A 26,869-nucleotide genomic window follows, 5' to 3' on the forward strand; every position below is an offset into this window, starting at 1 on the left:
TTAAGTCACATTTAGACAAACTCATATAGTCATGTATGTAACCTCCATGGGCAATACATATATACCTTACATACGTATCGTCTGAAATATTCTTTTTCTGGTGAAAATGTTGTTTATTACCCTACAATAAAACTAATAGAAAATTTACATGTACTGGGTTGATTAGAAATCTGAAAAATAGATATGAAGAAAAAGCCTTATGAAATCCTTAATCCCAGGAAATTTATTTTGGAGTTTTGCTTTTCAAGAGAAAAAGGCTTATATTCCTACTCTCAAAACTTACATTTAATTCTGTAAATTTGCTCTTAATTAAACTGATCATCAAATGTATTTGTGGCATCAAACTCCGAATATGCCCATGAAGAAAGTAAAACTGGGAAGGCCTAGGATATGCACACCTATCTACTTATTCATGCAATGATTTTTTTCCAAAGAGTTTGGCATAAATTGTATTCCTAAATTTAGTCCATGTATTTGCATGCTGAAACAATGATGAATTATTGAAAAACTTCTCTATTTGTAACACACTGGAACTCTGTGTCTCCCACAGAGGGATGGATAGATTTGATGAGAACATCTTTTTAAAGCTTTTTTTTTTCCTTTAAGTTAAAAATATCTTTATGAAAATCCAGGTTTTGATGGAAGTTGCACTGAATGACATAAAACTATCTCCCTTTTCAAGGCAAAGCTTCCAAGATTCACTCAGGAGTAGCATATCCTTTAGAAACATTTCAACAGATAATTCTAAATTTGGTGGCTATCATCTCATGCTGTAACATCCCTCATTCTTGTTCAGTTTGTTCTTTTAACTACAAAGAGCTCACAGGTAGGTCAGACGGAAACATGTTGATACCTTCTGCAGAGCAAGACCCTGGGTTCCTAGAATGGGTCCACTTAGGAGGCGCAGGTCCTTGTGGACAAATCACACCAAATATTCCAGATTCTCATTTTACAAAACTCCATATAGTTACTACCAAAGTGCTGTGCTTAAGGCGAGTTCTCCGTCTTTTCTTCTCAAGTAATTGCATGGCCCTCATCTAACATGCTCCGAACACAGAATCCAGACACTCACCTTTTGGTGCTTGTGTTAGAGACAGGGAGATAATCCATTACAGCGATGAACACAAACTCCTTGGCATCATCAATGACACTATAGATGGCATCTATGTCAAAGCTCCTATTTTTAGGGCAAAAGACTTTAGGAGAATTCTGTGAAGATACAAAGATCAAATTATTGAAGCAGAAAGATAGGTAACTTAGGGCTTTTTTCCTTTTCCAATTTTTAGGAGCTGACTCTTACGAACTTTTGATAATGGCTGTTTCATTTAGTTTGGCTAATCCTAGATCAGGTTTTCATTAGTTGACTCTGGAAAATAAGTTATCATAAGTATTTGAGCCCTTGGAAAAAATGGCCTACTACAAGACTCACCAAGGCTATGTGAAGTGATTTTGCACTAATGGGGGCATAAAAATAGACCTAGGCTATATAGACATGAAAAAAAAATGTAGCTATCTCTTGGAAAGGCCCAAAAAGTATTATCTGTTTAGAACCTAGATAGTAAGACATATTATCTCTGTTAATCTAATTCAGAACCCTTAACTAGGGTAAGGCAGTCAGGGCTTTCTCTATGGTGTTGATATCCAGAAGATGCATTTTTTTTCTAACATTAGTTTGGAGAAATCATCCTCCCTGAGCCTGACAGCCTGGATCACATCCCTTGAACTCAGTACATCTTGCAAAAACTTCTTAGAAACTTCCCCCCAACACATTACACTGTGGGGCCTCTTCTATTATCTCATCCTTTGGACCCACACAACAAGCTTCTTTTTTCTCCCCTTAGTCTAACAGTATCTAAGCAATTTTTCTCTCCAAAGGTCATTTTTTTTTTTTATGGAATAGGCTTTTGGTGCCCTCTTTGGTTGGCATTTTGGGCGTAGAGGGTAATCATAGGAGCAGCCACAAGGCAAGAGTACAGAGGCTTTATCAGTTCCACTTATTCATCATAACTGCTGCCCATGCTGCCAGGTTACAGGTCAGCATGTCGTCCCCCTTGACCTCTCTGCCTTTACTTTCTGTATGGATAGAAGAGATATTGTGGAAATATGTTTATAAGAGATGAATGAAGAGTCAAAGATAACACCAAAATTTCAAATGTGAAAAATTGTGTCACTGAAACAGGGAGAGAAACCAGTGAAAGAGACAGAGAAAGATTAGTCAGAGAGGTTAGAGGAGAGCCAGGATGTTATGGCATCAAAGATGTCAAGAGAAGAGAAAGTATTATGAATATATTGAGCACAATAATATTTAGGATCAAGTCATATATATCTTTTATATTTAATCTATGACTTTCCAAAGCTTTTAATTTCATTAATAGAAGATTTCACTGCACTGGTCTCTACAAAGTACACAGAGAAATGTGACTCTTTTCGTTAATGATGACTGCTAAATTGGCGCTAGCACCAGAGTTAGCATCATTGCTCAAACATGGGGAAATGTAATTTGCAAGTTAATCAGAGAATAGGTGCTCAAATTTTCTTATTAGCAATCTTTCTTATTTTCCTAAGTGTTTTTTTAAATTCCTTTGTATTATCCCTTAATGGCAAAGCAGAAAGAAAACAAAGAATGAAAATGACAGACACTGCTCTAGGTAAAAAATTCTACATTAGACTTTTCCCAATCAACTGTTTCTCTGAAAGCTCACTTCTAAATCAATCCAGACAGTACAGATCAGTGGCCTATATCTACTATGTTGGACATTTAAAAGGTCCCTTGCACTTGCACCAGCAGGCTTCCAGTTCATTTCCAAAGTTGTTTCTGATTTTTAAAGAGCTCTTTACTAGAGCATCCTTTTCAAATCCCAACCATGTTGTTTTTGGAAAAAATAATCCAAACAGTACTTTAATGGATTTCTCTTCAAAGTCACTAAGTTCTACTCAGTGTCCTACCTCACAAAATATATTTTAGTTGAAATGACCTTGATGGGTGATTGATTTAGGTAATAAACAAGAAGAAATGAAGTCTGCCTCCTAACTAGCTCAATCAAAACAGACCTTGAGACTAGTCCTTGCCTTGGAAGACAAAATACAGACTCTCAAGTGCTGTAAAACACATGCAAACACAGTGGGAAAGAAGTTTAATCACTATTTCTATCACCTAATTTCAGCAAAAAATGTAACAAAAATAAAATAAAATCCTTTCCTCCAAATTAAGAGAAAGGATAAGATTATATTTAGTCAGTGATCTATTCAGGAAAATGAAAAACTGGAAAATAAGAACAAAAATAAAATTAGCCCAACCCACAGCTTCATAGGAATTTTTAGCAGATAACATCAAATACTGGGAAGTTATGTTATTTTTCTGGGACTTCCAAATGGCCAAAAACGGCTGAGCTAGTGTGGTATTAGTGGCAGCTATGTGTCACAGAAAGTCAGGAAGACTCATCTATGTGAGTTCAAATCTGGCCTCAGACACCTAACAGCTGTGTGATCCTGGGAAAATCACTTAACCCTGTTTGCCTCAGTTTCCTCATCTGTAAAATAAGCTGGAGAAGGAAATGGCAAACCACTCCAGGATCTTTACCAAGAAAACCCCACATGGGGTTATGAAGAGTTAGACATGACTAAATAACAATAAAAGTATAGTGTGAACTCTAGTAAGATATGGACAGAACAACTAGTGGTCAATTATCAGTAGACCAACTTAGATCTAGTACCTAAAGAGAGACAACATTCAAACAGAAGCATATTCTGTTGCATGTATTCACATAGTTCACTTACAATGATGTTTAATAACAGTTAAACCATATGATCAGTAAATGATCAAAAAGGAAAAAGCCTTGAGGGATAGGTAGGTCTAGATATAAGTTAACTCTCTGTACATTCACATTAATAGCACAATAAAATGAGGAACGTAGTGCAGGTCTTTTGATAAGGATGTCAACTCACCGACACAAATGCTTGAGACTTTGTTTCATTCAACTGAAGTTGCAATTTTTTTTGATTGTCATACACTCCATACAACCTCTTTGACCAAGTTTGAGGCACTCTACTCTTGTATCTTAATGAGCTATACAAGGCAAATATCCTTTGTAAATCTAGGACCAGACAGCTGCAGTTGTAAAAGATGACGCCAAGTTCTTTCATCTGTGAAATTAAAATGGAAGTCATTAATGGTGTCACTATCTTTCATAGTCTATTTGAATAAGAAATAAGTTTGAACTTCATTGTTTTCTTATATCTATCGTTATTCAGGAATATAAAATAGGCAAGATTAATATATAAATGGTACACAAATGTACAATGATACATAAATACATAAACACAAATGATAAATTACAAAAAAAGTCTCTTGGATATTCAGGTGGCTACATATACAAGAAGAGTGAGTTAAATTAAAGTCTCTGTTCAGCCTTATCATTTGGGATTTGAAGCAGATAATTTGTTCTTTTTCCAGATGTACCAGTTTTTAAAGACTAGACCAACTGCTTAAAGATGCAGGTAAACCCTGTGTTACGCATATGAATGCTGACTTGGAGGTATGGCAATAGTCTTGTACCTAAAAGGTTACAGTCATTAAAAATTAAATCAATCCAACAGAGGACTTACTACCAGATTCTGTGTTGTACCCAACTGGAATTCTTGGCTTTATGTGGGCTATGACAGAGATATTCAATAATTATTTCAGGATAACTTATATTGACTTATGTTTTGACCAGTATCAACTTGGATGCTGTCTGATAGAGGAAACATAGTAATACTAATCAATTATGAGTTCAGTATGTCTAGTGAAGATGAAAGTAGATGCAGAGGTTCTGTCCCAAAGACCCTGTGATCAGTCAGTTAACAAATATTTATTAAATACCTATTATGTGCCAGGAACCTATAGTAGCCACTGGAGATAAAATAAAACTGTGCTAGGCACTAGGACAGAAGTGACCCAGTCCCTACCTTTGAGGGTACTCTATTGAGGAAAACATGTGGCTGTGAAGCTATAACAATACTCATAGAAGGAATGAAAATTTTGTCATACCTAATTATTTGGTTAAAAAAGACAAATGAAGCCATAGCTGAAAGTTCTGTAGTTCTACCAGTGTGCAATTAGCATATATGAACTTTGCATCAGTAAATTAATCCTCTTTGTCTCAGTTGTCCTTGGGCAATGGATGGGTAAAGAAATGGCTGCTGAAGGGAGCCAGGAAGTGAAACCAAGTAGTGAGGAAGTGAATGTAGGCAATTCCACCTTCATTTCTAAAATAACACTTAACTTATATAGCTCTAACTCCTCAGTAATCTTCCTTTTACATGTCCTTAGCAAGTTATTAAGCATTTATTAAGTGCCTAATATATGTCAGTATATGCCACTGTGCTAAGCACTGGGGATACAAAGAAAGACTAAAAAGACAGTTTCTACTATCAAGGAACTCACAGTCTAATGGAGGAGATATAACATGCAAACAATTTGGTACAAACAAATTATAGACAGGAAAAATTGGAGAAAATTGACAAGGGGAAGACATTAAGGGGAATCAGGAAAAGATTCTTATAAAAAATGAGATTTTAGCTGGGACTTGAAGGAAGCCAGGAAGCAGAGTATTTCAGGCATGGGAGATAGCCAATGAAAGTACGTGAGTCAAGAGATGGAGTATCTTCTCTGAGGAATAAATACTAAGGAAGTCATTTGATCAGAGAATACATGGGGGCGCATAAGGTATAAGAAGACTGGAAAGGTAGAAAGGGATTGGGTTGTGAAGGGTTTTAAATGTTAAGAAGGATTTTATATATGATCCTGAAGGTGAAAGGGAGCCACTAGGGATTTATTGAATGGGGCAGGGAGTGACATGAATTTTAGGATGATTAATTTGACATCTGCATGAAGGATGAACTGGAGTGAGGAGAGACTTTAGGCTGGGAGACCAAGCAGCAGGCTATAGCAACAGTCCAGGTGCAGGGTGATGAATGTTTCTACCAAGATGGTGGCAATGTCAAAGGCACAAAAGGGATATATATATATATATATATATATATATACACACATATATATATGTGTGTGTGTATGTGTGTGTGGGTATATGTGTGTATATATATAGGTATATATGTATATATATGTATATATATACATATACTTGTATAGGCATGTGAATATATGTATACATATGGATATATACATATATGTATGTAAATATGTGTGTATATACACATATATAATATATATATGATTTTCTGAATGTAAATTGTGAAATTGGAAGGACTTGGCATCAGATTGATTATGGCAGGTGAGGCAGTGAAGTATTGAGAATGAAACCTGGGTTGTGAGCCTGGAGCCTGAGAAGGTAGTGCTGCTCCCATGGGAAAGAGTTTGGAGAAAAGATAATGGGTTCAGTTTTGGACATGTTCAGTTGAAGATGTCTAACAGGTAGTTGGAGGCACCAATATGAAAGTTAATAGAGAGATTAAGGTGGGATAGGTAACTATAAAACATTAGCATAAAGATGATAATTAAATCCATGGAAACTGATGAAATTACCAAGTGAAATAGTATAGAAGGAGAAGGGTCCCAGGACAGAGTCCAGGGTGGGATTTCCCTTTAGCAGCCATGACCTGTATGAAGATCGAACAAAGATACTGAGCAATAAGGATCAGACAGGTGGGAGCAGAGCCAGGATAGAGCAGTGTCATGGAAACCTGGAGAGAAGTATGAAGTTGAAGAGGATAGATGATCAATGATCAAGGTCAAGTAGGATAAAGAGTGAAGAAGGGCCATTAGATATTGCAATTAAGAGTAACTTTGGAGAGAGCAGTTCTAGTTGAATGCTGATGCCAGAAGCCAGACTGTAGAGAGATAAGAGAAGTGTGAGATGAAGGCAAGTGAAAGTAGTGATCATATAGATGACCTTCTCAAGGAGTTTAACAACAAAAGGGAGAAGAGTAAAGGGCTAAGGATGCACAGGTCAACTAAGGGTTTTGAGAGTGGGAGAGACGTGTTTGGATACGTTTGGAGGCAGAAGAGAAGATTTAGTTTCCAACTCACTGACCCTCGTACCCTCTGGACCTCTGATTTGGATTCCTTTTTATCTCCTTGGATTGTTTTGTTTTCTTCTTTTGTTGTTTGGTTCAGGGAACATTTTCCCACCCCCAGAATCACGGGAATGCAAGAAAATGTTTTTTCAGGTTTTTAATTCTCTATTCTAACAGGAAGACCCTTAGTGCATGGATAGCTGTTGATTGTCTGAGGTAAAAATGAACATAATCTGTCACTGTAATAGTTCCCTCACCCTTTCTAGTGGCTGAAGTTGAAAGCCTTTTCTATTTGTGGTTTCTCCTGATCATGCCTGATGCTAATGTACATGTAAAACTGTGTTTGTTGTAAAAGTAGGTAAGCTTTTTTGAAATCGATTTTCATAGTTAGTTCTACCCATAAAAAGTCTCACAGCATAGTGGATAGAGCATTTGTGCTGGAGTCAGAAGACCTGTATTCAAATCTTGCCTCTTGGACTTTTACAAGTTGAGTGATCATGGATAAGTCCCTTCACTTCTCAGTATTAGTTATAAAGGAAGATCTAGACAAAACAAAGAAGAAAACACAATGAAGCAAAATAATCTAAGAAGATAAAGAAGAATTCAAACCAGAGGCCCAAGGCTATGAGGTCAAGAAGTTGTAAAGTAAAACTTTCCTGTTACTTACAAACATGTCTGTGTCCCCATCCTCAACCCTCACTTGACCCATCCATCTACCCCTCATCTCATACCTCTTGAAGATAGTCTCAAAAATGAGAATAGATACTACTTATTGCACAGGATGGTTATGAGGAAAGTGTTTTGAAAATCTTAAAATATTATATAAATGTGGATTATCATTATATGGCTTTTCTGGACAACTGACTTATGTATCTCTTTTTCCTTTACAATCTGAGTTCATAAGGCTACCTTAGACCAACGGAGCCACCTTCAGAGATGATAAGTTCCCTTCTAGATAGAATACAGGGTCCACTTTACTTTAATTAGAGTAGCCACTGACATGGGTTTATTTATATTAAACTCTAAGATGGTCTTAGATAGTTTGTCAGATTACCTCCTTAATAAAATACTGTCAGAGACTGTTTGAATTACCCTTTCAAAATTTGGTTCTTTGCATAGTTTGAAGTCAAAATGAAAATTGTGTCAAAAAGGTAATATTTGTAAAACACTTAGCACAGGACCTGGTACATAACAGGAACTACATATACTTTTGGTAATTAATTATGATTATTTCACAAAAGAATTTTTTGATGATATATTATTTCTTGGATTACAAAACAAGGAGGCAAATTTTCAAGTGTGGCATGGAAAACTGCCTGACCTTTTTGTGAGGTGAAGAGACAAGTGCGAGTCTCAGACCTCAAATTGGAGGGTAGCCTTCAGCGGCCAGAGTTCAGGGTTGGTCTCCTAAGGGATGTTTCTAGTGCAGAGTACAGTGGAGTTTTAAATGTCACACTACAAAATGTTCCTCTCCACTCACTCTTTATCAGCAAGTGATCTTTGCCACATCCTAATATTTCATCCAAAATGTTCATTTCTTTTTTTTTGAATGTGCCTGGAGAATTTCATTTCTTTAATTTCATCTCATTACCTTAATTTCATCTTATTTAAATATCAATTATTATCTCAGAACCTTTTTTTTTTTTAATTCAGCACCATCCCCATCTCCTTGGGATGCTAACGTCGTCTATATACTTGAAGAGTTATGGGGTTGCCTAGCTAACTTACTGATACATTTATTTACCCCTTTCCCCCGCCCCCAACTAAGAGACATTTTCTATATCCACAGTTGTTCATACTCAGAAAGGAACCTGTCATAATGAACCCTGAGAAATGAAATGTTCGCAACTGAACTTGAATATTCTCATCAGTCAGGAAAAAGTAAAATCATCTATTTGTGTTGTGGGAGAGGGAAGGAAGGAAGGATGGGAATCCTGAAGAGCTATCTTTATAGTTTTGCTATCTTTGAAGTCCCACTGATAGGTAAGACCAGAAAACACACATCTTATCTCCTGAGGGGTGTTCTGTTCTCTTGTTTGGCAAGACACCTTGTTTGGAGAACAAAGAGATATTCAGTTTGACTGAAGTGTAAGTAAGGTATTTGGTGGAAAGTAGTGTGAGAAAACCCGGAAAAACTGAGTGAAACAAAATTGTGTAGGGTCTTAAATAGGAGGCAAAGTTTTCAAAACTTTACTAGGTAGGGAATAGGGAATCATTGAAGATTTTCATGCAAAGTAATGACATAGACATATCTGTGAATAAGGAAAATTAGTTTGGGTAGTGGTATAAGATTTGAGGATAAGGAGAGAATGGAGGCAGGAAAATCTATTAGGAGGCTGTGTCCATAGTAAAGGTTAATTAATGGAAGTAGCAATAAGGAAGAGGGGAAAGATGAAAGAGCTTGTAGAGAAATTCTTTGCCTATGTTGTTGCAAGAGCAGACCAGGGGAACAGAAGTAGAAGAAACTGATTATTTAGCGTTTTTACTAAGGATTGAATTTCATGTTTATAAATAAACCTCTTTAAATGGTGATAATGGGAAAAATCAGAAAAACTTTGGATTCAGAGAACTTATACTTTCAAGTACTGAAAATACAGGAAAGAAATTCATTTCTGACTTATTGGTGGGTATATTTTTAAAGCTGCCTTTCAAATAAAAACAAAGGTTACTTATATAATCACCCTGTTGTTCAGGCTCTACAGACTAAAGTCTTTACCTTCTAGTATAACTCTAAGTGATTCTTTTCCTCAGTCTCTGTATGGCTGTGTCTCTACATATTTCAGATTTCAGCATTCTGATCAATTTCACTGATTTCATAGAATCATAGGAATTAGAGCTGAGAGTCAAATAGGTTACTCCTTTATTGTTCTGCTTGTCCTTCATTCTTAAAGAGGACCATGACGTCAAGATGATGACATGATTTGCAGTTGACTTTGATTTGAGTGAGGGAGGACTGTTCAAGGTCACCAACCTCACTTTTTCCTCCAGAGCCATCTGGGTCCAGTTGCCAGATATTCATCAGGATGACTGGAGATGGCCCAGGATACAGTGGGAGACCCTGGCCATTTTAGGCTAAGGTCTTATCAGATTCTCACTTTGAGACTCCCTTATAATGTAGATATGACTTGATCATTGTCACAAAGATAGTAAATGGCAGAGCTGGGATTTGAAATAAGTAGCTAGGTGGTACAGTGGATAAAGTGCCAGTCCTGGAGTCAGGAGGGACCTGAGTTCAAATTTGGTCTCAGATCCTAGCTGTGTGACTTTGGGCAAGTCCCTTTGCCTCAGTTCCCTCATCTTTAAAATTAGCTGAAGAAGGAAATGACAAACCACTCTAATATCTCTGCCAAGAAAACCTCAAGTGAGGACTAAAAAATGACTGATGAGTTTGAATTAAATGTTTTTTTTTACTATACTGCACTGGACAGCTGTAGTAAAAAAACAAAACAAAACAAAAAACAACTGAATTGTTTGGAAAATAAGAGTGAAGTAGAAATAAAAGGGAAAGGGAATAGAATAGAAATAGAAAGGGAAGGGAAAGAGGGGACAGTTGGATGAAGATCAAGTAAAATTATTAGTTGCTACTTCTTTCAATACATTCAATAGAAAGACCACTTCTTTAATCCTCTGTGTTTTAGCAAGTATAAAGAATTTTTGCCTAGACAAATTTCTATCAGTGTACATTGACCATCTCTGTGTTGCCAAGGGAGTAGCTGTACATTGACCTCATGACATAGTCATGGACATTTGAAGTTTTCTGTGCTTAAGGCACAGGAGGCAGTTTGTCACAACTTAGTGACCAAGACTTCCTTTAAAAATACAGACATGTATAGAATGTCACCAAAGTAATTCTACTCCATTGAGCCACACTGCTCTGCTACAGAGAGGTCTTCCTGTAAGCACTCTGTCTCCCTTCTATAAACCCAACCTGTTCTGCAACCACAGATAAGGGATCTAGTTTGGGAATACGAGCTCAGAGATGAGCTACCTTGTATGGAGTAAGGGAGTTAGATTTTGGTAAATCTAATGACAGAAAAAGGACCAGATAAACAGATCTGCAAGCTCACAATAAACAATGTGGCCATGCCAGACATTCTCTTTCTGAGATCTGAATGAGTCCCTTGAGTGAACCAGATAGAAAAGCAGTGTCCTCAGATGAAGAGCGACTGGTCATATCTCCAGATGAACTTTAAACGTCAGTTCTGTGAGTCTTGAAGACAGAAAAATAAAGGGATGCATCTCCAGATAGGACAAATAAAAGAAATATGATTTTGAAGAAAGCTTTATAAGAAGTCAAGTAGAGTTAGGAGGAAAGTAGAAGTATAAGCAGACTACAAACTACTAGAGACAGCTACAAAGAAAAAGGACGGAATTCTGGGAACAAGGCTGTTTGGCTCAATAAAGCATGACGTATCTGGACCTTTAAGACTTCTTTTCCTCTGGGCACAGCAAAAGTTGGTGGTTTTCTTTATTTCAAGTATTTACTTTCTTTTTAAATAGTGTTTACCATTGACTTTTGCTAGTGAGGGTATATTTAGTGGGAAGGTAGTTGGGAAGAGGCAGCTGAAGAGGAAACTCCCTGATAAGATAGAGGATATACCTAACATGGAAGTATTTTACCATAAACATTGTGTTGAGCTGGGGGCTCAGGGCTAACAAAAGGATAAAGGGAATTAAAGCTCTTTGGATATTACTTCCTTGAGTGGAAGAGTGAGTGCAAACCCATTTTAGCAATAAGGGGAGGGAAATAGTAAAGTAGCTGAAAAACTCTTGATGACAATTTCAGATTAGGAGGCAAGTTAACATCCTCAGAGATATTACCAGCAAATGCTGTCTTCTTACCCCCAACAATTTCACTGCCCTGATTCCCTGAGTGTGATAACACTTTGACCATAATGATTTTCGTTTTAAAACAGAACAAGCAGTTGATGGGGGAAGAAAAGTTATATGAAGAAAATATTTTTCTTGTTTTTCTTCCCATTTTCTTTTGGGAGAAATTTGCTAATGGAACAGGAAAGAATGTGTGAATAAAAATGAATGATTTTAAATCACTAACATGAGAACAATCAATTATTGCTACAATTCCACAAAAATTTCTCTGTAACAAGAGAAAGCCTGAGTTTAGTTGTTTGCCTTTGATTAAGTATGTTGAGCAATAGTTTGATGGAAAGAGTGTTAAACTTGGTTTCAGCCCTTTATGTCTCAGAATAACTAATCTGAGTTAATATAATTACAGTTCAATTTATCATCAACAATTCAGTCTCCAGTTCATTTTTTCATGATTATATAGCAACGTGAATAATCTCCTTGGCAAAGGAGAAAAGGACCTGTAAATGCAAGCAACTTAATTTCCAGCTAATTTCTATGAAATATAATTACTATGATCTCTAACTTGATTTTCTTTCAGTCTGCAAGGTGAGATTTTAGTTTCTTGGGATGGAAAACAAAAGGATTGATTTTGAGTTGCTCCAGAGCACCTCAGATCTATGCTCTTTTTCCTTCAGAAACACTTTGCACTTTACTTTTCCAATCCTTCATTCCTACAGAGTGTGGTTTGCACCATTTAATTTCTCCTTTTAGTTCATGTTCTGCATTTGCCAAATAAGAATTATGTTTGCTATACAGCAGCATGCTGATGTGAGGATTGATGACAGCGTTTTCAGCAGCACTACACTTTTCACAGGCATCTTAAAATTTCAACATATATTAAATCACTTGGTAGCATTCCCTCCTGGCTGGGAAGATTCACTCCCTGCATTCCCTGATATATTCCAAGAAAGGGGGCTGGTAGGTGGTCCAGTGGAGAGAGTACCCAGAGTGCCTGGCCTAAAGTCAGGAAGACTCATTTTTCAGAATTCAAATCTGACCTCAGACACTTAATAGTTGTGACCCTGGTCAAGTCACTTAACCTCATTTGTCTCAGTTTCCTCATCTGTAAAATGTACTGGAGAAGGAAATGGCAAACCACTCCAATGTCTTTGCAAAAAAAAAAAAAAAAAGTCCAAAATAGGGTCATGAAGAGTGGGACCCAAGTGAAATGATGGGATAGCAGTAGCAAATCTCCCCTCCCTCCACCCCCATGTAACTTAGTCATACAAAGAACCCAAGATATTGAGGGGTTTATATATGAGAAGAATCTAAGATATTTAGAGCCTGAGATGGACAAAGCTGAACAGCTTTCAAGTTCTTTTCAGAACTATAAAGCTTGTTCTACTTTGAGCAGGTTAAAAATCATTCTGGAATCCCCCTCTATCAACTTCACACCCCCCTGTTCCAAGCTCCTACAGTCTTTTCTTCCATATTGACTCCCTTCCCACTTTTCTCTTCCTCTCCACAATGGTTGAAGTTGTAAATAAGATGAGGCAGATTTATTCTACTTTGTTTTTTCTCCCCATCTCAAACCTTATCTGGGTTATAATCTCAGTTCTCTTCTGACTCACTGTCTGGTGTTGCATTAGCCACTTGGCCTGCCTGTATTTCAGTGTTGGGGTGTGTTAAATGGAGCAGCTGCCCTACTTGTCACACAAGGTTGTTGATTGGGAAAGAAATAATGCTCCTTCCTCCTTCTCTTTCCTATCCAAAAAAAGATAATAGCAAAGATAAAACAGCAACAGAGGGAACAATTTCTTTTAGGGATTGGAAAGTTTCTTTGGTACTTTTTTATAAAGCTAATTGAGTTATCCGAGGTAGCAGAGAAATCCCAAAACAACCTAGAAATGTCTGGAAATGCAGGAAATTTTTCAGAAACAAAATTTTTCTCCCTCCTCTTCCCTCATTGCTTTAATCATTTTAATGCAAAGTGTGGGATTCTCAGGAGGATTATCCACACAAATAGTGTTTATATAAAATATTTCCTATTTGTGTCATTACTTAGCAGCAGCTGAAGAAACAAAGGCAATGGATTGTTTTTTAAAGAAGAAGAATTCTGTACCCAAATTATTTCCTCTCCTCTTCTTCTTTGGAAATATCACCAAATGTTAAAAAATGGACCAAATGTAAACATACATGCTCTAGTTTGGGTCACTATTGGGCTAGCTTGCAGATCTGCGAAAGAAATAATTAGTTCCCTAGTGGGTAGCCAGGTGGCATAATGGATAGGGTACTGGTCCTGAAGTCAGAAAGACTTATCTTCCTGAAGTGAAATCTGGCCTGAGACACTTACTAGCTCTGTGACTCTGGGCAAGTCACTTAATCCTGTTTGCCTCAGTTACCTCATCTGTAAAATGAGCTAGAGAAGGAAATGACAAACTGCTGTAGTATCTTTGCCAAGAAAACCCCAAATGTAGTCATGAAGAGTCAGACACAACTGAAATGACTGAACAACAATATACCCTTTGAATCATCTAGGCTATGTATTGCCTCAAGGACTACAAAGACATTAAAGGCATTTGGGGGATTTCCTAGGTATGTTATGGTTCTGGGTTGTAAGTCTGTCTATCTCTATACATGCATATACATCTCTTGCTGTCTCCATATATGTGTGTGTATGTGTATATACACACACATATAAATGTGTATGTATGCGTATATGTGTATATATACATATACATACACACACACACATATACTTCAGTATCTTGGAGAGATACTACAGATGCCCAATCCTAAGACAAAAGCCCATCTTTTTAATATCAACATTCTACTGGTGCTAGCATACAGCTGTGAACTATGGAAGACTACAGTGTCTCTCTAAACACATATATATATACATTTGTGCATGTATCTGTCTATCTATCCCATGTGCACTGTGTTTGCCTGTTTTCTCCCTCATTAGAATGTTAACTTCTTGAAGGCAGGGAGCACATTTTTTCTTTCTTGGTATCTCCAGCGCTTAACACAGTACCTTGCACTTATTGAGTCCTACATAAAAGCTTAATGACTGACTATAAATTCACTTGTACAATAATTTGCATAAAGTTATATACAGTTTACCTCTGGTTACTGTCTTTTTAGGTCCTTCATCTTAAAAGAAAACAAAATTGCTGCTTTTAAGGGCACTGTTTATTGTCTTCTTTTCTATTTTTAATGCCTCTAATTCTCATGATGCTAAGATTCCCACAGAGGTGAGTTGGGCTATAGCAGGCAAGGAGATCAGAGGGCTGAAAGCAGGGAGTGGCAGAGGAATAGGGCAAAGACAGCAGTTAGAGGAGAACAGGTAGTATGGTAGGGGCTTGGAGTCAGGAAGACTTAAGTTTGAAGGTGCCTTAAGACACCTACCAGTGGTATAATCCTGGGCAAGTTACTTAACCCCTGTTTACTTCAGTTTCCTCATCAGTAAAATGGGGAAAATAATAGCACCTACCTTCACAGGTAGATATCTGTAAAGCTAAGCAGCACACAGTAAATGCTTAATAAATGCTTATTCTCTTTCTCCTTAATAATAGAGAAAAAATGAAAAAAAAACTTTTTTTCCATTATAAACTATTTTTACTTTAACATCTATTTCATTCTTATAAGAACCCTATAAGTTAGGCAGAATATCAGGGTGATGCAAATATCCCCTTCTATTAGCTTCTTCCATCACTATTGATACTCTTTTCCCCTTCTTAAAGTAAAGGCTTTCAGGTTTTTTTAAAATAGAAATGAGCTCTTAAGTAGATCAATACTAGTTGATAGTATCTGAGGAAACTAGGATATTAAACAAGGATATTAGAAGTACCTGGGATGCACATACAAGGGATGATGAAGCTCTATTTATCTCCTCATATCTTTTCAGCACTGGGTTGTCTGAAAGTAGGTATGTCAACTCTTGGGAAGATACATTTCTTTACCACCTCAGCACCAGATAATGGAATTCTAAGCCATCAACCAACAAGCATTTAAGCACCCACCATGTGCCAGATACTATCTAATCAAAACAAAAATGACACACTGTCTTCAAGGTGATTATATTCTATCCAGGAAGAAATGTTAATAGATATGTAAGTACGCATATACATGAATATTGTATATTGCACATAACAGAAATACAAGGCAATTTCGTGAGAGGAGACACTTAAAACTGGGAGTATCAGGAAAGGCTACATGTAGGAAATGGTGCATGAGCTGTTGTTCTGTTCAGGTATGTCTAACTCTTTGTGACCCCATGGACCATAGCATCCCAGGCCCTTCTATCCTCTATTATCTCCTGAACTCTGTCCAACCTCATGTTATTGCTTCCATGACACTATCTAGCCATCTCATCCTCTTCCATCCCCCTTTCCTTTTGCCTTCAATCTTTCCTAATATCAAAATTTTTTCCATTGAGTCCTTTATTCCCATTGTGTGGCCAAAGTATTTAAGCTTCTGCTGCAGTATTGGTCCTTCCAGTGAATAGTCTGAACTGATTTAAGTGTTGACTGATTTGATCTCCTTGCTGTCCAGAACTCTCAAAAATCTTCTGCAGCACCAAAATTTTAAAATGTTGATTCTGTGGCACTCAGCTTTCTTTATATTCCAACTCTTACAGTCATATATTACTACTGGAAAAGCCATAGCTTTGACTATACAGATCTTTGTTGACAAGGTGATATCTCCTCTTTTTAGTATGCTGTCCAGATTTGCCATAGTTTTCCTTCCAAGGAGCAAGCATCTTTTAATTTTACGGCTGCAGTGACCTGTGAATTTAAGAATATAAAACCTGACATTGCTTCCATTTCTTTTACCTGTATTTGCTAGGAAGTGATGTTACCAGTTGCCATGATCTTAGTTTTTTTTAATATTAAGCTTCAAACTAGGTTTTACATTCTCCTCTTTTACCCACTTCAAGAGGTTTCTTAATTCTTTAGTTTCTGCCACCAGAGTGGTATCATCCACTTATCTGAGATTGTTGATATGTCTCCTGGCAACCCTGATCCTGACTTTTGATTTATTCAGCATGGCATTTCACATGATGTATGCTGCATATAAGTTAAACAAATAAGATGACAACATAAAGTCTTGGTGTAGTCTTTCCCCAATCTTAAACCAATTGGTTCTTCCATATTTGGTTCTAACTGTTGTTTCTTGGCACACATACAGGTTTTGCAGGAGACAGGTAAGATGATCTGGTATTTCCATCTCTTTGAGGACTTGACACATTATGTTGGTGATCCACAAGTCAAAGGCTTTAGTGTAGTCACTGTAGCAGAAGTAGATGTTTTTCTGGAACTATCTTGCTTTCCATAATCCAGTGAATGTTGGCAATTTGGTCTCTAGCTCCTCTACTATTTCAAAACCTGCCTGTACTTCTGGTACTTCTTAGTTCACATGCTGCTTAAGCCTAGCTTGCAGAATCTTAAGTATGTCCTTGCTGGTGAAATGCGTGCAGTCATTTGGTAATTTTAATACTCTTTGGCATTGCCCTTCCTTTGGATTGGGACATAAACTGATCTCTTCTAATCCACTAGCCGCTGTTGAATTTCCCATATTTGCTGGTATGTTGAGTACAATAAATTAACAGAATCATCTTTTAGGATTTTAAATACCTCAGCTAGAATTCCATCACCTCCACTAGCCTTATTGTTAGTAATGTTTCCTGAGACCACTTCATTCTCCAGGATGTCTGGCTCTAGATCAGTAACCACATCATGTGGTTATTAGTGATGTTAAGATCTTTCTTGTATAGTTCTTCTGTATGTTCTGACTACCTCTTCTTAACCTCTTCTACTTCTGTTAAGTCCCCACCATTTTTTGTTTTCTATCATGATCATTTTTTGCAAGAAATGTTCCCTTGATATCTCTAATTTTCTTGGAGAGAGCTCCTGTCTTTCCCATGCTATTGTTTTCTTCTATTTCTTTGCATCATGTAATTAAGAAAACCCCATCCCTTCTTGCTATTCTTGGGAATTCTGCATTCAGTTGAGTATATCTTTCCCTTTCTCTTTTTCCTTTCCTTTGTCCCTCACCTATTTGTAAAGTTCATCAGATAGCCATTTTGATGTCTTGATCTTTTTTTCTTTGGGATGTTGTTGTTGCCACAGCCTCCTACACAATATTGTAAACCTCTTTCTATAGTTCTTCACCACTCTACCAAATCTAATCCCTTAAATCTATTCATCCCTTCTGCTTTACACTCCTAAGGGATCTTATTTAGGTCATACCTATATGGTCTGATGGTTTTCCCTACTTTCTTCAATTTAAGTCCAAATTTTGCAATAAGAAACTCATGATCTGAGACACAGTCAGCTCCAGATCTTGTTTTAACTAACTATATAGAGCTTCTCCACCTTTGGTTGCAAACTATATAATCAATCTGATTTGAATTTTGATCATCTGGTGATGTCTATGTGTTGAGATGCCTCTTGGGTTGTTGAAAGAGAGTGTTTGTTATGACCAGCGAGTTATCTTGACAAAACTCTATTAGTTTCTACCCTGAATCATTTTGTACTCCAAGACTAAACTTGCCTATCAGGACTAAAGAGCGTTTGAAAGGGAATAATGCATAATAACCTAGAAAGGTAAATTAGAGCTAGATTGTGAGGGGTTTACATGGTATGATTGACAAACACAGGAATCTGTATTTGTTCCTAGATGTAATAGGGAGTAACTGGCATTTATTGAACAGAGGAGTAACCTGTATTTTAAGAATATTACTTTGGCTGTTGTGTGGAAGATGAATTTTAGAGGGGAGGAAAAAATCAAGGCCAAATTAATTAACAGGATATTATAATACTCTAGGTGAGAGATGACGAAAACCTGAACTAGATTGGCCTGATTTGGGTGTCAAAACAATATTTATCACATAAAAAGATTTTAGAAGGTGATTCTATGTTTGTAATATATACACACACACACATACACACGTTTCTCTTTAATATGTGTATGTATACACATACTCAGTGTAATCATTTTAAATGTTTGACAGAATTCATTTTTATGTCCAACAGGGACTGTTCTGCCCTACCCCTTTACACCCCCTTCCCTGGAGTTCATTTATAGTTTGAGTTCTATTTCTAAGAAAGACTTGTTTCAGTTCTTTATTTCTTCTATTAATCTGGGTATCTTATTGCTTCATAATTATTCATCTATTTTGTGTAAGTTTTCAATTTTTTGTTATGGAATTGAGTGAAATAGTTTCTGACAGTTTTCTTTGTTTCATTTGTTGCCAATTTCCTTTTCATTCTTACTTTAGTGACTTGTTTTTCCTTATTCCTTTTTGAAATCAGAATAGCTAATAGCTTGTCTATTTTAGTGGTCTTTGAAGAACCGCTTAGTTTTATTTTTCATGACAAAAGATATTTTGTTTATTCTGTGATGTTTTAGCATTTTTATGAATATTTTTGCAGTTTTTAAACATCATGTTCAATTTTTTGACCTCTTTCCTTCCGTCCTCCTAACCCCCATTTTCATAAGAATTTAGAAAAATAAAATTTCCACTGAGAACTGCATTGTTTCTCAAAATTTTTTGGTGTGTTTTTTCATTATCACAATTTTCTCTTGTTAATGATAGTTTTCATAATTTGATCTCCAGCCCACTTGTTCTTCTGGATTACACTGTTTATTCTCCACTTAGGTCTGAATTCTTTTATTGGTTTTTCTTTATTGCATTGTGGAATGAAAAGAATGTGCTTACTATTCTTCCCATTTGTATTTATTTATGAGTTCTTTATGTCCTTAAGTGCTACACAAAAGCTAAAACACAGGAGCAATCCTTATCATTCCCATTTAGATAGAGCCAATGGTTTATCCTATCTAATTTTTCTAATATCATATTCAGATTTTTAAATTCTTCCTTATTAATTTTTCTGTGAGATTTGTTTAGATCTGAAATAGGCATGTTGACATCCTCAAGTAGTATCATTTTTGCTTTCTTGTTTTTCCTGTCATTGAGTTAGGTTTTCATTTCAGTACTTAGATACTCTTTGATTTACACTAATGTACACTAATACTGATTGCTCATTATCTATGATGCCTTCAGGCATAAATTATTATGCTTAATTCTTTAATCATTAAATCTCTTTATGCCTATTTTTATTCAGTCAGCAAACATTTATTAAGTACTTACTAAATGTCAGGCATTGAGCTAAGTTCTAGGGATACAAAGGAAAGCAAAATCATGGATCCTGCCTTGAAGGAGCTCAGTTCTAATGGAGGAAAAATCATGCAAAGCATTCATATTGTTGTTGTGTTTGTCCTTTGTTGCCAAAGAAGACCATGCCATCAGAGAAGTGATGACATGACTTGCACTTGACTTTGTTTTGAGTGAGGGAGGACTGTGCAGGTCACCAGCCTTACTTCTCCTCCACAGCCATCTGAATCCAGTGACCAGATATTCATCAGGATGACTGGAGATGACCCAGGATGCACTGGGAGACCTTGGCCCCTTTAGGCCAAGGTCTCTTCAGGTACTCACTAAGGGTAAGGTAATGTCCATTCATTGAATAGGCCTGTTTAAGAAGGGGATGGCCCCTTTAATGAGGCAAAGAAAAAGAAAGACATCAGGCTGGGAGGGAAACAGCAATAGTTACTATTGGTAATCACTCTTAAACCAGGAGGATCCAGAAGAGAGCCCTTAGGCAGGGGCCTAGTGTTATCCCCTCCCCTCCCCTCCCCTCTCCCTTAATCCTACTGCACTCTGAAGCTCATATAGGCAGTGTAAATAGAGATCATGATTACTACCCTTGAGTTCTGATATTCATATAAGGAACAATTTTACCCCAAATGTTCACATTAAGTCTATAGGAAGCTCTCTGTTTTTTACATGTTTCTTATAAACAAGAAATTGTTAGGTTTTGCTTTCTGATCCTTTCTATCACCCATCCTGCTACCTTTTATGGGCAAGTTCATCTCATTTACACTCATAGTTATATCTGTTAAGTTTGATGTTCTTCCATCATATCTTATTATGATGTTTCCTCTTTGCCTCCTCCCCTTTCTAAAAAGGAATACATATGTGTGTATCTGTATGTTTTCCTTAATATCCATAATCTAAATTTATTTTGTTTAGGATTATTTTCTTGCTAACTATACCCTTTCTTTTAAAGCTTCCTCCTTTTTTCCCTATCTCAATCTTGTATCTTAATTTTATTATATTACCGCCTTATATTTTTCTAATTTTCTCTCACTATGTTCAGATAAGAATGAAGTTCAGATGATTCTTCCTCACTTCCCCTCACTTACATTGTTGTATAAATTTCTCTGCCAAATATTATATTTCTACTCCTTTCTACATTCTTTCTATAGAACGTTGTATTTTTTTCATTTTCCCTTTCTTTGATTTTGTTTTCTTTTTTTTCTAAGATACCCTGGACCTGAATTCCCTCATAGATTCTTAATAGAGATGGTGAGCTGCTTAACACACTATAGCTTCTTCTTTCTCTTTCAGGATATAGCCATTTAGCTGTTTCAAGTTCTTTAAAAGCCCCTGATCCCCTGGACTATTTCAGAGTGGACCACTGTCTCCCTCTCCTTCTGAACATGCTTAGAGCAGTCTGGTGGTGTAATGCTAGGTAGAGTGGCTGCTGTTCCTCAGGCTCCAAACTGACTCTGAGGTGCCTGGACCATCTGTAGTCTTCATTTCCTGGTTCTTTCTTACTTTGACCTTCCATTCTTTTTCTCAAGACTTACCTTACCTTACTTCTCATTCAGCTATTTTGAATTTGTTTTAACTGGCCTATTTCTTTATTATTATTATTTTGTTGGTTTTAGAGGGAATTAGGTTTCTCTAGAATGTCTCACATCATATTTTAGAGGAAGTGTTATTCATCAGTAAGAAGTACTTAGATATTTAAATATCCTTTCCTTTCCATTCGATATTTAGATGTCGAAGAAAAAATCATTATCTACCAAGATATTCATAGCATTTTTTTTGTGGTGTCAAAGAACAAGAACCAAAGTGAGTGCTTTGGAAGTTGAAGAACTGAAAAAAACTACAGTGATATGTGACTGCAATAGAATTTACAATCAGTAATAATAAATATGACAAAGTCAGAGAAACACAGATTTTTGTGAACTGATATAAAGTGCAACAAGCAGAAAGAAAATAACATTATCTATAATGGTTTGACCAGTGAAAATAAGGAGAATAAGATGAAGCTAGACTCTTAGTGTCTGAAAAATCAGTGATGGCCTTGGAGAATAGATAATGAATGATATGGTAAAGAGAGTTGAAGGACTCCAAGAGAAGAATGTTGTAGATACCGACAGATGCAATGGCTGTTTTGGTTAAACTGATTCCCTTGTTAAAAGGAGAGGTTCAATCTGGAGGAGAGGAGAACTCTTTTTTCCTCAGCTTTCTTTCTATACATCTATGTCTCTGTCTTAGTTATTTCCTTTTCCTATGTTGATACAAAAGGATTTCCATTTAATGTTGACTAGTTCAACTGATTTCATTCCTTCATTCCATTTTACTTTTAAATTAAAAGCTTCACTTAACAAAAAGTTAACAGAGATTGTACATGCCCAAACAACTACATGAGAGTAAGACAAGAATGCAATTTTATTATTTTTATTATATCATGTTTAAAAGCACGAGGTCAGGCATCACTGCCATAAGAAGCAAATGACCTGCCAGTATTCTATTAAAAAGTTGTTTTGAGTAATTGAAAAGAGAATGCTCTTAATTTACCTAGGAGACAGGGCCTAAATTGGTTTCATGCTTTTTAAGAGCATGACTAATCTTGATTTATTTATATAGGAATGGATGTTTTAAAATAAGCTTAGGTGTTCTTTCATTAACAGGACTTGGTACCAAATTATTGCCTGGTGTTATAGGCTACAGAAGTTCAACTCTGTTCAGTCTTGGAGACCCAGCTGAAATGCCACCTTAGTCGTGAAACTTTCTCTTATAATCAAAACCGAAAGTCCATCCTCAGGTCTTTCATAGCTCTGAGAATTTGTCATCCAATTACTTACATTCTATTGACATTCCAGCTATTTATTTGTCCTTCAAGACAATAAGTAAGCTTCATGAAGGTGTAGGGCCATAGTTCATTTTATCTTTATAGTTTCTTCAGCATCAAGCAATATTTTGTACTTAAGGGAAGCTAAATAAATATTTGCTGAAATTATTGAATTTGAAGAAGAGGATTAAATGTATGATTTTTCATTGAAATGGGTAATATGAAATGAGAGTGAATTGGTTATCTGGCAAGAGTAAAAAGGACAACCCAAGGGCCACGCTGTCACTTGTGAAGGCCTGTAGCAAACTGGATGAGAAGATGTGGATCAACTGCAATCTGTGTTAATGAATCTATACTGATATGATCATAGACTCATTCACTGAAACTACATTGTACTGGCATGTACACAAACCATAGATTATTAAAAAAATGAAATGGTGTTGTTTGAAAAACAAATACTTTTTATAAAAGAGCATTTTATCTTGAACCAGAAGACTTGGGTTCAAGTCTTGGCTTGGTGTCTTACTATCTATATGATCTTAGGAAAATCCTTTCACAGAAACCATAAAATAAAATAATACATATACTACCTATTTTTGCAATGGATTTAAAAAGAGAGAGAAAGGAGAGGACGTGGAAACATTGGATGTAGAGGGCTTTCTCAAGTAGTTTAACCATAAAAGGGAGGAGAGAGTAGCAGTAATAAGTAGCAGTAATAATAGGGTCAAGTGAATTTTCTTTAAAAGACATGGAAGACACAGGAATATTTGTAGGCAATAGGGAAGGAGGCAATTGAGAGGAAGAACATGAAGATGAGAATAAGAATGACAGTGGGAACAATCTGCTGGGGGGACAGGATGAAGGGTGAGTGTAGGGGGACTTATGTTTGGCAAGGTGAAGGACATTTTCTGAAGTGTAGTAAGGGGGTAGGTAGCAAATAAACTAGTAATATGTAAAAAAGGAACACTTTCACTCAGATTTTCTAGAGTGCATATTTAAGTGGGTTAAGCAGGACTACAAATATATTGACAGAATTTACAAATGGTTTCATATATTTCTCATAAATCTTTCAATCTCCTCAGGGTTTATCTTTCTTCTTTCAATTTTTTGATTTTTTTTTTTTTACATCGTAGTCAATTCCCAGGTACTTCACAAGCTTCTTCCTCTCATTTCCAATCTTTGCCTTTACTGGATAAGTATAGTCAAGCAAAACAATCAACACATAAACATGGCTGAAGACACTTGCTCATTCCACATCTCTATAGTCTACCATCTCTTTGTTGAGAGATGGGGAATACACTTCATCATTAGTCTTCTGAAGTCATAGTTGACCGCATCATTGACATCTTTTTCCTTTCTCTGTCATGTCAATTGCATTCAATCTTTTACACAAGCAAAAGGAGATGGTTTAGAAAACCAAATGAACAAAGAAAGCAAAGGATACCAGAGATGTTGATGAGGTCATTTCTACCTCCTATGCCAGGGTTTGGAGGACTCTGGCTTCTTACTACGTAGTGAAAATAGCAAGATCAAATACAGGGTTTCATTCAAGGCAGGAAAAGGAAGAAGTCCTGGATGATGGTACTGATCTACAGTTGTCATAAAACTATGCTTTCTCTGATATCAGTTGTTGGTACAGTGGATAAAGGATTGGACCTAGAAGGTGGAAGACTTGAATTCATGTCCGATCTTTGGCTTTCCAATCCTTGTCATCATTTACTGATTTCAAAGCTTATTGTGTAGTAGGTTGGCAACCAACAATCCTAAAAGTATAAACAATAAATTAAATCAAATAATGGCAATGAAGTGTGAGGATATTATTACCAATGAGAAATACTGTGGTTTTTGGATTGGAAATGAAAATACCTATTGAATTCTGGATATAACTCCGATGTAGTTTGTGCATGTATACAGTTTTGGGTGCTCTAGATTCGTAATCTCATTGATATAAAAAGCTCCTATGAGTAAACTCCCTCTACTAATGTAAACTGGCACCTTTTCTGATACATATAGTTTTAAAAAGAATTTACTGGCACTGAAAGTTTAAGTGATTTACCAGGGTCACACAAACAGTATCTGACTTGAACCCAGTGCTTCCTGATAACAAGGTTGGTGGTCTCTCTGTTATTCTCAGGTGACTCTCAAGCATTAATTCAGCACTCACTAAAATGTTCCAAGGTTGATATTATTGAATGACAGAGTAAGTATCACCCAATGGGAAAACGCTGGTTTAAATTAAAGAAGAAAATTTTTTCTCTCTCCTGATTAAACTGGATGTGTCTGGCGAGTATTTTCAGTACCAAAATAATCTTCTATTGTTATCATCCATCATTCACTTCCCCTTGCTGGAAGACTAGTAATTTAATAGCTGAAAGGTGCTATTTTGTGATTATAACTACGTACTTACTCATCCAGTCAGGCCACCCTTACTATTGACATTTTGTAGCTAAGGAAAGTAAAACATTGGGAAAAGGGACTTGACTGAGGTCATACAGCAAATCAGAACAAGAGTTTTCTGGGGACTGGCTAGTTCATTACATTTCACTGTCTCTTCATCTGAGTCCTGTTTGGTTAATGGGTTGATAAGTATCTAAAGATGGAAAGCAATGTTAGAATCTAATGTTTAGTTATAAGAAATGCTATTGAAAACTATTTGAGTATTTCTAGCACCTACATTAATTTTCATTTTATCTTTTTTGGAATTGGTGGGGGAAGAGGGGATGGAAAGCCAGAATTAGTTTCTAAATAAAATTTGCTTAAGGCTCATTTAAAACAAAAATATATCAACTCAAAAGGACAGACTCTGGTCCAAAAATCATTTCTGTAAACAAAACCCCTGCAAATACAAATATAGACAAAGCTTAGCTCATTAGATCTGGCTGATGCTTTAAGTTATGGGCATTATTTTTAGGTTAGAACTGGATGTTTTTGGACAGTGTGGGTAGAGCAAACTGAAAAATGTACTCTAGGCTGTCATGAAGAGAAGAAACCAGTCTCCCCATTCAAGCCCTAAGTACAGAGATGAAATTCCTAACAAATATCTGCGATAAAAATGTTAGCAATAATATATATTTTTCTCAAAAGAAATTAAGGGCCAATTTGAGCATCTCTGATGTGATTCATTCGTTACTCCTTAGTTTTGATTATTCTTTCAGCAAAGGTGACAATAGAGACCTCAGAATGGTTTTGAAAAGTAAAAAAAAAAAAAAGCCAGGCATTCCAGCAGAAGCAAAAGAAGAAAAAAGTCTGATACTTCTCTCAAGGCCAGGGCAATCATTACAATGTTTTAGTTTTCAAGGAAGCAGCACCCTAGATTTTGGGGGGTGGGGTTTAGTACTACCACAGCTACTCCAAAGAGCTAAGATAGAAAAATGGAAAGGAGTTTTAATCATCTCACCAGGGAGGAAGAAAAAAGAAATGTTCAAATTCACACATTTATTAGGATCACATAATGTTAGCACCACAGGGTAGGCAATACAGCTAAGTTACAAAAGTGGAAGGCAGCAGGTCTGTCTGTTGTGCTGGAAGAGGGTATAGTACTTCCTTCCACATGGAGGCTTTCTGGAATTAGTCAATTTACATAGAATGGACCATGCAACAAATATGAGCGCTTATGACAATGATCCCTCACAATTTTGATGACAGAGCATAAATGCAGAGGACATAGAAAAGGAGAAGGAAAGTAGAATTTAGGTTGTAGTGAGGCAGCATGACTATAGTCTTGGTTCCATGGGTGAATTATCCTTCTTTGTATGTATCAATGTGTTTTGTTGGTGTACCAACCTTTGGGGAAACTGGCCAAGAGATCCTGTGTGTTTCAATGTCCTTTCTTAGGCTGTCACATAAGACAGTTATAAGACTTATATAAGATAGTTCACTCTCTAGTTGAGTGAACATAGTGTTAAAGAAGGGTCTGAGTATAGTTTGACACATTTGGGAACTCTTGTGAACTGGAAGAAGCAGGATTCTCGTAGCTTGGTACTCATCATTTATATCATTGCAGGGTCTCTATAGTGGCCTAAGTTACCAGGGGAGCTGTCCAGAGGTCAGTCATT

At 36.5% G+C, this 26,869-nt stretch overlaps 1 protein-coding gene across 3 annotated transcripts in view; it reads right to left on the reverse strand.

The window, feature by feature from the left end:
• Nucleotides 1–26,869, reverse strand: part of PLD5 (phospholipase D family member 5) — a 409,901-nt gene that overhangs the window by 20,331 nt on the left and 362,701 nt on the right. For all 3 annotated transcript variants that reach the window (XM_072647590.1, XM_072647591.1, XM_072647592.1), the window contains 2 exons: nt 3,946–4,143; nt 1,073–1,209 (listed from right to left, as the gene is read on the reverse strand). In XM_072647590.1, the coding sequence (XP_072503691.1) occupies nt 1,073–1,209; nt 3,946–4,143 (335 nt within the window). The remainder of the gene's footprint in view (nt 1–1,072; nt 1,210–3,945; nt 4,144–26,869) is intronic.

The sequence above is a fragment of the Notamacropus eugenii genome, chromosome 2 (assembly GCF_028372415.1).
Source record: "Notamacropus eugenii isolate mMacEug1 chromosome 2, mMacEug1.pri_v2, whole genome shotgun sequence".
In the NCBI taxonomy this organism is placed as follows: domain Eukaryota; kingdom Metazoa; phylum Chordata; class Mammalia; order Diprotodontia; family Macropodidae; genus Notamacropus; species Notamacropus eugenii.